We start from the raw sequence: 11932 nt of genomic DNA on the forward strand, positions 1-11932 counted from the left end.
CACGAGACCATGTTTATATAAGCAAAATTAGTGGATGCACGCACGCGAATTGAATTGGATAAACCGAGGGATCAAAAAAGGACAGGCCGGCATGGGATTTGTCAGTTTGCCACTGACCAAATCTTAGTTGTGCAAATGAGGTTCACACCTAAATGGGACAACGAAATCTTCGGCTGCCTACAGTTGAACTAGTCTTTCTAATGTAAGAGTGAAAATTGTGACCAAGTTATGGTTTCAGGCTGGATATTTTGTTCTATTGAGATTCAAATTTAATAGACAGAAAAATTTATTATAGAACTTATATATATGTGGCAATTGATTCTTATCCAATCAGAGATGAAAGTGGAAACACGTCCATTCTTTTTTTTTTTTTTAAATCCTAATCTAGGAGGTGGGGGAGGGATCGAACCCTTGCCATTCTCATGGAGAGTAGAAGTGAGAATCAATGAGCCACTACCCTGGTATCGGAAACACATTCATTCTACTATGGTTTTGACGAAATCATTCAGAACCTGGATTCAGTATCACGTAAGCAAATTACAATTAGAATATGATCAGCTAAGTAGGAGGACGCAGCGCGGATTGAGGGATTTGAAGAAGTGTAGTTGGCAAAATAAGTTGGGTTAAATTTTTTTTTTTTTTTTCAAAAACACTAATTGGGAGTGTTATTTTAAAAAAAAAATGACTAAGGATGTATTTCTCAGATTTTCCCGCATAGATTTCAAATTCATTTTACTGTTTGAAATATATATATATATACATATTATTGATGATATATTTTTTTGTTATTGATTTAATATAAATTAATAGATTTTAACTTGTGATAATATTTTTTTCCATAAATATTATAGATATAAAGTTGAAAATAACTTTAATAATTTATTACTTTTAAATGTTTATTGTGTATTGAATAATATAATTTAAAATTTATATACCTTTCGTCGCATCCAACTCGGATCGAACTTTTCTGGTGTACGGGCCCAAAGTAAAGTGGGCAAGTCCCAAGTTTACATGCCTACTCTGAACGGCTTTTGATGATTTGCTTAACATGCCACATCGACGGCCCAATCAACCTACTATTTTCTTGATCTTATTTATCTCTCATAGAGTTGTCAAAAGGTGACGATGGGATGCCAACAACTCGTCGTTTGACGAGACGGGGTGAGGCAAAACAAGTCACCAATTTTTGGTTATATTTGACGGGTTGATACGAGTGGACCCTCAATCTACTACTTTGCGGGACGACCCGAATTTTCCAATCCAACTCTCCTATTTGACATGACGAATTCAACCCATTTTGACAGGTTGTTTAATATATCTGCCACCTCATACGAGCTCGTTATCTCGTCTATAATGTGTGAGATGGTTTGCATATATAATAAATAGAAAACTGGAAAATCAACATGAAATTATAATTCTTGAAATTGAAAAAATAATTGTATCTGGATAAACTGAAAGAGTTATAATTTTGTTGGAATGGAAACTACAAGATTTAATTCAGTTTACAGTTTGAATTTTTAATTTGTCGGATAAATGAAAATTAATGTTTTACTTTTTTCTCGGTCTCAGCCAACAAATCACCGAGAAAATTAAGAATTCTTTTTTATGACGTGGGGACCTAAAATCGCTAATCTTCGGTGTGTATTGGGTAAACCTTCATACTAACATAATAGCTTATAAACCATACTAACTTACATAATAGCCTATGTGATAGGTTTGTTCGAGAAGATATTGATAAGATAATCAAATTTTTGATCATTGAATAAGTGTTCACCTGCTCTACTAATAAAGATAAAAGATATTTAATTTGTTTGTCATGATCTATAATCTAATTCTTTGAAGAAGAAAATGGTTAGTTCGATCTTAATGCTTTTAAGAGTTTGTCCAGTGACATACATTGAGTCACGTATAATTTTTCATTATGGACCACGTATTGTAGAATATGAAAAATCTGATGTGACTCATATTATTCGTCATATCAACACGAATAAACTGAACAAAAGTACACAAAACATTCATTTGCTCGCATATTTGCGTGATAACATCATATGTAGGGATGATAATTAGTCGAATTTGCGTAAGATTTCATACCACACGGCTTCGTCCTCATTTATAGAAAAAATAATAAAATATGAAAAATAATTTATTTTAACATCATCGTCCTATAAAAATAACATCAATTATATGTCAATAATTTTTTCATTTAATCCAACTAATATCATTCAAAAAATCATATTACAATAAAATTCATAATAAAAAAATATAATATATCTAATCTAATCTAATACTATTATAAATATATGAATTTGAATTGTGAATTTACATAAACGTCTTTATCTTTATTTAATAATAATCATTAATACATGTTTCTTTCTTATTTGTTTTTCATCTATTAATAAATGAAATTTAAATTACATAAATATCTTCATCTTCATTTAATAATCTTTTTTATTTGTTTTTTTTATCTTCATTTAATAATAATCATTAACTTTTTTATTTGTTTTTCATCAATTAATTAATAATAATCATTAATACATGTTTCTTTTTTATTTGTTTTTCATGTATTAATGAATGAAATTTAAAATTATATAAATGTCCTTATCTTCATTTAATAGTCTTTTTTATTTGTTTTTCTTCCAACTATTAATGACTTTTAAAATAAATTGATATATGAATTTGAATTGTAAATTTACATAAATGTTCTTATCTTTATTTAACAATAATCATTAATACATGTTTCTTTCTTATTTGTTTTTCATCTATTAATGAATGAAATTTAAACTACATAGATGTCCTTATCTTCATTTAATAATATTTTTTATTTGTTTTTTTTATCTTCATTTATTAATAATCATTAACTTTTTTATTTGTTTTTTTAATAAATAATACATGTTTTTTTATTTGTTTTTCATCTATTAATTAATGAAATTTAAAATAAATAATATACTATTATAAATGTGATGAAATTTGCACACAATTTTAACTAAATTGTTTTTTAAAAAACCTATTCTAATGAAATTCGAAACGATAATATTGATAAATATTTTTTGTTTGTTTTCTAAAAAATAATAATCATTAATATATGTTTATTTTTTATTTGTTTTATTGTTTGTTGTTTCCAAACTATTAATTAATTTTAAAATAAATTGGAAAAGTAAAAAAGAAATTTAGCCATAATTTTTTGAAATGGAATTTATACTCTATTTGTTTTAAAAACTATTATCTTTAATAGAATTTAAAATGAATAAAAGAATAATAAAATTTACAATATATTTTCAAAAAATGAATTATATCCTTATTTTAAAAATAATTCTTTTGTTTGACTTCTCTCTTCTTCTTTTTTTTTATTAATTATTTATTTATGAATACTTCTTTATTTTTATTTTCTTTTATTTGATTTCTTTTTTTACATTAATTAATGAATTTAAAATAAATCGAACAAAAATGAAGTATACATACAACCTTGTTCAAAATTTTATAGTTCTTTAATTTTTTAATAGGTCTTCTGTGAGCCGGTCTCATGGATATATTCTTCAGATGGGCGAACCCGGTCAATTTTCGAAGTGAAAAACAATATTTTTCATGATTAAGGTCGGATAGAAGATATGTTTCACGAAATCCTTATAGGAGTTTTTGTGCCAATTTTTATTTTTAACTTGAGTAAATTAATATCCATTAATAACCGTAAATAATACACTACTAATAAATTTGAAAACTCTAATAAAATTGTGTGATTTTACATATATGTTCTTAGCTTCGTTAAATAATATTAATAAATACAGGTATTTTTTTGTTCATTTTCACGAATTAATAAAATTTAAAATAAGCAACACAATGTCGTTAGTTAAACTCACGAGAACTTCTTAGGAGTTCATTCATTCAGTACTACCCTCACTCACGCACGCTCAACCCAACAAAACTGAATGATAGTGGAATATTTATCTTTTAGTTCGAACATTTCTCAATCTTCAGGTCGAAAGTTTTATTTGTTACTGAAGACACGCTTTTTATTTCTTATAATTGTTTACCGTGCAAAGCTCTATACTAAGCTAATGGTGAACATAATGAGGATTACACTAACGTGGATTTCAATTTGCCAAATCGTAAAACCATATGCATGACAAACACAAATAATTGTTTGGTACCATAAGAAAACACTTCAAAAGATTCAAAATGAGTTTAAATTAATTTTATGTCTAATAATTACTCTTATATACATCAAAGGGATAGACAAAAAGAAATAAAAATGAATTCAAATTATTTTTATGTGAAACAAATTAATTTACATCTATAGTTACTTAAAAAGATTTATAAAATTTTTAAATTTTGCTTATGTTTTTAAAATATTTTTTCTCAAAAAATAAAAATTTTTAAAAATATTATAATATCTTCATGTTTTATGTCGTGTCAAATTTTCATCGATGAATATTTGAAGAACTTGTAGCTATTTTTTTAGGAAATTATTTATTTATAGAACTTTATAACTTCAAAATATATTATGAGAATTTTAGAAATTATGGTTCTTGTAAAAAAAATTAATATATTTGTTTTTTGTTATATTATTTTGAATATTCATAGTCTAACTATATTATTTTTACAATTTTAAGGTTGCAATATTAAAATAAATATTGAATACGTTCTGATTACGGATCACATTAATAAATATTTTTATATTTAGACATAATATTGCAACATTATATACTTATATGTATATCAAACCTAAAACAACTCAATTATATTAATATTCAAGAACTCAGGTAAAAATAAATTATGAACTTTATCGATGAATCGTAGATAATGTGAGAATTGTTCTACTCATATCATCCTTGTATGTTCCATACGTGCAACGCACGTACGTATCTTCTAGTATGTATATGTGTGTGTGTGTGTATATATATATATATATAATATCATATCCGAGTTGGGTCTAAGTATGATTCTTTAAGACCAACTTTCATATACATACTCGATTGTCTATTTATTTAATCTGGTCATATTCGTCTTCATTCGGATCCAATATCGTCGGAGTAAATGACCATATGTGATCCAATACCATATTTTATGTACGGTACAAAACATTAATGCAGAAGACCCCACCGTCGGTGGAGGGTTTTGAAGCTGCCGCTCAACTGGCCAGGCCGTGTGATAATTGTACTCTCCTTCATGATAAGTGAGTCGCATTTGATATTGAAAAATGAAAAATGAAAAATGAAAAATGTAAGAGTAATTAACAATATACTGTCGAGGAATCCAACATCTTAACCCAATCAATTATCAATAGTTTTGCACTTTAAAAGATACCCTTTTTGTGATGTTCATTCTCGGCTCATTCTTCAAGAAAACTGAACTGAAAAACAAGTTGAATCGTCAGTGATTGTACTAAAAGCCCACCAACCACAGTAAAAATGAAAGATGAAGAATCCCAAAAGTCCCACACAACTACCAGTGGTGGTAGAAACACGTGTTCAGCTGAAAGTTGCAGTATCAAGAAATATGGCCAAGGTTTCGAGGAACTCTTTGTCAAAGGCAAATACAGGTTTTGGGCTTTGGCTGCTATTGTTTTGCTTGCATTGTGGTCGATGTTTACTGGTTCAGTCACTCTGAAACTCTCGGCTGTAGATCTTAAGCTGCCCTCCTCACATGATTTGGATAGTTCCACCACGCATGCCAATCTTGATGTTCTGGTACATGTGTTTGATTCTTACTGTTGTTCGAATGTGTTATTGCTTTTGGTTTTATTTTTCTTTAACGGGCCTGTTTTTTCTGTCTTTTGACATTATTTAAGTGTACGTAATCTGTAAAATATACAGATACACTGCTAGATCTGAATTATTGCCTTTGCCAATAATTGGAGACATCATGAATAGTTGATGGAAGGCTAAAATTTGATCCATTGGCAAGTTGGACGGCATCTAGAATGTCGACGAAATGCGGCATAATAAGTTGAAGAGAAAAACTTGCTCAATTTTAAAAAATTACTTGCGAAATTTCAAGATTTTTGTGTCTGCTCGTGATCTGATAACACGTTGTTGCTGCTGCATTCTTCATTTAGGTTGTGTCCGGATTGCAGTATGTGACGAACTATAAATTATTGGATCTGATAACAAACAGTTGCTGCTGCGTTCTTCATATAGGTTGTGTCCAAATTGCAGTATGTGACAAACTATAAATTATTGAATTTAAATTCATCCTTTTGAACCAAATATGAAGGTGCTTCATTAATTTTCATCATATTCGAATGTAGATTGAAAATAATGAATTTGAAATCCGCAACAAAACCTGAATTCAGACAAAATGTATCACAATCATTCAGAATCAGGACCGTCAGGTCTTCCGCGTTTTTCTGACATTCATTTTGTCACCAACCATTTTTTGCAGTTTTTTCATGCGATTTCAAACATTTGGGGTCAATTAATAATCTTGATTCGTGTTTTGGGAATTCGTAGGATGTGGAAGAAAGGGAAAAAACGGTGAAAGAAATGTGGAATGCATACAAGTACAGTAATATCATTAGGCTGCCAAGCTTTTTTCGAGACGCATTTGGGGCAGCGTACCAGGACTTGACCAGTGAGGTATCAAGTGTGCGGGATGCTGCCCTTTTGGAGATTGCCAAGATGTCGTTCACGTCCAAGGACTTTTATAAGACATCTCCCGTTCAATCTACTACTTAGGTAACTAATTTCTTCCTGGACTCCTTATCCTTTGCAGAATTTTGGGTTCAGAAACTTCATGTTAAGTGATAAACATGAGAGGAGAGTTCTCCTTGGATTGATGTGGGACATGCAAAACTTTACCTAATGAATTCCACCATCATTTCTTTGTTTGTGCGACAGAGTCTCTGAGGAGGAGGCAGAAGCAAGAATGCATATGGAGAAGAGAAGAAATTATTCATCTACTACAAAAAAATTGCGATTTTTCTTGTGTTAGCTTATGACTCTTGCATCTTTGTTGAAATGTAATGAACGAGATGTATTCTGTGTTGTATTGCTAGTTTTCATATAACATACCTGGTTCTTGTGATCAAATAATCAGTTTACATGTGAAAACACTAGTTTTTGCTCTTTCTTTTGCAGCATACTTTAGTATTTGCAGCTTGAAATTCAACACCACAAATCTCTATGATATGTATAATGGCCACTATACAGTGTATACTCGACTGCACGCCCAAAGTACAACATGAAAAATGGCGGGAACACTTGGCGCCGTATGCAGGGGAATTCTCCCTCCATTTAATCCCCTCTACATACAATCTCTGAAACCTTCTTCAATCTGCAAGTTCCTACGGAACCCATGTCGCAGAATCTTGCACGGAGATTGGCGGAAAGACAAAATCACTGCCATGAAACCTCAGGGCCTTCGCCGAAGATAACGAAACTAGAACATGACTGTTTGTGGGAAGATCCAATCCCTGAAAGCACTTCATTCCTTCCTCTCTGCGGGCTACGATCTCTCCAGGTTTAAGTTCACCTAGTTGTATTTTCTTCTCCCTTCCGTTGTTTATGCAGATGGACTATTTTCTTGTTGCTTATTGATCATACTCACGATTCGATCTTATAGTGCTGCAGACACTACAGTTCCTGCCTGAGGCAAAACCTTGATTCCCACGGATATAAGCATCGCGGTTGCCGAAGGAACTTATGCTCGAATTGGTAAATTTCCACCACTTTTCTTTCATTGCATCTCCTAAAAACTAGTTCATGGTTCCTTCTCCAGCAATGGGTTGATTCTATTTTTCTTGATTTGCGTAGCTCCGGATCGGGTTTAACTTGGAAGCGTTCGATTGATGTGGGGGAAGGGGCGATTGATGCAGATTACAGAGGGCCAGTGGGGGCGATACTGTTCAACCATTCGGATGTGGGGGATGGTGCTCTCCAACTATTTTGTCAAACACGTGTTTAAGGAATTTGATCGGTTGTTAACTGCAAGTGAGTATTTTTGTAACAATGCGATTATTAAAAAAAATTTAAAAATAATATCAACAATTTAATTAACAAATTCGGACAAAAAAGCTAAATTGTTAATCGAAACGCAAAGAGCTGGATTTTTGAAAAAAAAACCCATACCCACCTTTGAGGTGCATTCAAAAAAGAGTGGAGGTGCATTCAAAAAAGAGTGATGTTATATGTACATCCATATTTATATATCAATTTGTACAACATAAAAATTTCATGCAAAAATTCAATTTGTCCAAATCTCACTACATATTGAATACAAAATCTCGCGATATAACAGTAAAATCTCGCGATATAATGGTTGTAAATATCGCGGTAACGATATATTAGTTGTACATTTAGCATTATTATTAAAAAAAATGGTAGAAGGTTTTCAATTTAATGTTATTTGGGGTGACTTGCTATTTTTTTTTTTTTTACATTTTCTTTCAATTTTCTTTTAACTTAATAATTAACGTCGAATATTTTTTAAAAAAATTACTATCACTTTATGTAGTGTATAACGTTATTCTTAAAATTTGCGTTATACAATTTCCCATTTCTCTTACTCATTATTTAAAATTTCTCCATCATATCTTAACTAAATATTTCTATCTTAAATAATTGAAAATTTCAGTGAATTTATTCATCATTTTTTAATTTATCCAAATACAGAAGGAAATGTAAATTCTTAAAATTCTTTTACTCATTCTCGTCTCAATCCTCAATTTGCTCAATTTGCTCATGCACCATAATTTTCACAACATATTTTCATGTATTGCAAGAGTTTGTGGTATTACTATCAACGACTCAAAAATTGTTAATGCACAAAAGAATAGACATTTTTGGCACATTACCATCATCTCTTATAATGACAATCAGTTTACGGGTACGTCTGCAAGAAAATAAACGTTGATAAAGTCACATTATTTTTCAGGTTATGTCCAATGTTAGTAAGTTTTCGGGTTGATACGACAATTTCTTTAACAATCGGGCTAACGTTGATGTAATAATCAGTACTACACATGATGTGGAAAAAGATACATAAAGAATAAAACTTTCAAGTAGGAACATATGTGAAAGATCATAGCAGAGACTGAGAAATGAGATCCCCAATCACTTGATTTTTATGCTGACAAGAAGATGAAAGATTTCCGAATCAAGGGTATATAATTCAACCAATCCGGATACTAATGGCGACTTTGAAATCCGCTCACATCCGATGGGGGCAAAAGAGGATGAAAAGAAATAACAAAACCTAAGTTGCAAGACGAATGAGTCAACATGAAATGGGAACAAATGCAATGATATCATAAAGAAAAATTAACGTTGAAAGAAGCTCAGATCAAGCAGTAGGAAGTTGAGATCAAGCAGAAAGAAATTGAGCTAAAACAAAGAGATTATGATATGCTTGTGTGAAAGATGCTAGTAGAATGACAGAGACAACTCCATTGGCATATAAAAATAGTTGAAGAAATTGCAGAGAGACGTGAATTAAAGCAGATACGTCGTTTGTTTGTTAACGTATATGTTAGTCTTTTTGTTTTGCTGATGTTTACATTTAAAAAAAAATTATATCGGTCTTTATGCTTTTTTAATAAAAGAAGTGTTTTTATGTTGTATTTTATTTTTTGGTCTGATTATAATGTTTTATTGTCTAATGTTGTGCCTCTTCTTTTTGAATTAATAAATTTTTAATAATAATTTCATAAATTATTTATTCATTAATAAAATTAGATAATACGTTAAAATTAAAATTAGAGATAATTATTAAATTGAAATGTTTTATTAAATTAATTAAATATATATATATTTATTTATTTATTAATAAATTAATTAAGATGACTGCCGTAAAACATAAATGAGGATAATAAATAAAGATAGTAAATAATGTTGAGTGGATTATTAAGATCTAACAAAAAGTTGTCTTTGAGTTTATGATTGTGTGGAAAAGTTTATAAAAGTGAGTTTTTAAATTTTGATATAACAACGATACGTTACAATAAATCTCGCAATAAAATTGAGTTTACAAGTTTATCGTTGATGTCATCCTAAAAATAAATGAGAAAAATTCATCTTCAACAATTCATGTGACATTCTCTGTTACATCAATAATTGATTGTCATGTGTCTAATCTAATATGTTTAAAAAACGAGAAATTGGCCTTCAGTCCCCAGCCGTCGATTTTTTTTTGTTAAGTCCCTGGGTACTTTTTTAGTACCACATTTCCACATGAAGTGTACCACATTTTGTATGACATAGTACCACAATTTTGTGGGTAGGGAGTGAACCCAAAAAAATATTTTGATTGGGGATTTTTCACCAACTTCTCCTTTAAAAAAACTATCGTACCAATAATAAAAACTGAGCGTATATCAATTTATTTAAGAGAGAATGTTACAACAATTGACACGCTGGAATTTTTTTTCCCAAAATGATGTTACCATTTAGCTCGAACATATCACACCATTTCACAAGCCACACCACACCCCTGAGGGGAGTTATGCTAATAATATATTTCATGTTCCAATGGCTTCAAATTTCATGAAGTCTTATTACAAGATAAAGAAGACAGACAAGATAGTATAGGTATGAATTAGTCCAAAGATCAATTTTGAACTCGTATTGGGAAAATAAAAGATGGTTGTAGTGTTGCATGCAAGTTAGAGTCTAGGGCTGGTAAAATTCTCCGAAGTCCCTGTCGGTCCCACGTGCGGAATTTGAGATAATAAACCCGAAAATAAAGAATAAATTGGACACCGAGATTTACGTGGAAAACCCCTAAAAATTATTAGGGTAAAAACCACGGGCAAGATGAAAAGAATTTCCACTATAATATTTTGTGGTGTACAACTCACTCACTGTGTTTCCAAAGAGAACACACACTCTCTTAATACAGGAGAACAAACACCTCACAAATATTATAGAATATTATAAGATGAGAGAAAACTCGAAGAAGGGATAATTTCAGAATGAAGGGGGAGCTCTATTTATAGAGCCCCTTGTCCGTGTGAATACGCGTTAAAAACGCGTATTCATATTTCCTCGAACATTTTATTAAACAAAAGCAGCCCACGTTTTTTTTTTCTTCTGACACTGGTCCCCCCCTTCCCACTTTGCCGACATTTCTCCCACTTGGAGATTTGATTGAGAATCAAACACATCTCCACACATCCTTTCAATCTTGCCATTCCCTGCTGCTTACGTTTCCGCTAGACCACTTGAGGATCTACACCACTCAAACTTATCAGTGTTCACTGGCTTGGTCAGAAAATCAGCTATGTTATCCTTCGTATGGATCTTCTGCATATCCACGCTTCCTTCTTCTACTACTTCCCGCACAAAGTGAAATTGTACTCCAATGTGTTTCGTCCTGGAATGAAAGGCTGGATTCCTTGCGATGTGCAAGGCACTCTGACTGTCACAAAACAAATGAACATTCTCTTGTTTGTGCCCAATCTCCTCCAATAACCTTTAATCCATATTGCCTCCTTGCAACCTTGAGTAGCTGCCATGTATTCTGCATCTGTTGTAGATAGCGCTACAACTGTCTGCAGTTTTGAAACCCAGCTTACTGCTCCTCCTGCAAGTGTAAACACATAACCAGTAGTAGATTTCCTCTTATCAGGATCACCTGCATAATCTGAATCGACATAGCCCCTGAGTGTAAAATCTGATCCTCCATAACATAATGCAGCATTCGAGGTACCCTTAATGTATCTAAGGATCCTCTTAACAGTGCTCCAATGCTCTCGTCCAGGATTCGCCATATACCGACTAACTGCTCCCACTGCTTGAGCAATGTCCGGTCTTGTACAGATCATGGCGAACATCAAACTTCCCACTGCTGATGCATATGGTACTCGAGACATCTCAATCCTCTCTGCTTCACTGCTAGGACACATCTCGGAGGATAACTTGAAGTTAACAGGAAGAGGGGTCGAAATTGGCTTACTATCTTGCATGTTGAAGCGTTGCAAGACTTTCTTCAAATAATTTTT

General features: G+C 31.5%; 1 protein-coding gene and 1 long non-coding RNA gene across 2 annotated transcripts; one reads left to right on the forward strand and one right to left on the reverse strand.

Moving 5' to 3' along the window:
• Positions 1 to 5220: 5220 nt before the first annotated feature.
• LOC140961125 (uncharacterized) lies at positions 5221 to 7028 on the forward strand. Its single transcript, XM_073419422.1, has 3 exons — positions 5221 to 5684; positions 6447 to 6671; positions 6834 to 7028. The coding sequence occupies exons 1-2, from the start codon at positions 5406 to 5408 to the stop codon at positions 6669 to 6671; spliced, it is 504 nt and encodes a 167-aa protein (XP_073275523.1). The 5' UTR covers positions 5221 to 5405; the 3' UTR covers positions 6834 to 7028.
• On the reverse strand, positions 6542 to 7742 carry LOC140961127 (uncharacterized). Its single transcript, XR_012172285.1, has 3 exons — positions 7139 to 7742; positions 6832 to 7092; positions 6542 to 6666 (listed from the first exon to the last, which is right to left on the reverse strand). It is a non-coding gene; the product is annotated as an uncharacterized lncRNA (long non-coding RNA).
• Positions 7743 to 11932: the final 4190 nt, after the last annotated feature.

Source organism: Primulina huaijiensis, chromosome 16 (genome assembly GCF_012295235.1).
Source record: "Primulina huaijiensis isolate GDHJ02 chromosome 16, ASM1229523v2, whole genome shotgun sequence".
Classification (NCBI taxonomy): domain Eukaryota; kingdom Viridiplantae; phylum Streptophyta; class Magnoliopsida; order Lamiales; family Gesneriaceae; genus Primulina; species Primulina huaijiensis.

Bases quoted from the DNA above. Each gene is read 5' to 3' on its own strand.
- LOC140961125 (XM_073419422.1), top strand. From the start codon at position 5,406: ATGAAAGATGAAGAATCCCAAAAGTCCCACACAACTACCAGTGGTGGT. The intron at 5,685-6,446 runs GTACATGTGTTT...GGGAATTCGTAG, and splicing joins ATGCCAATCTTGATGTTCTG to GATGTGGAAGAAAGGGAAAA.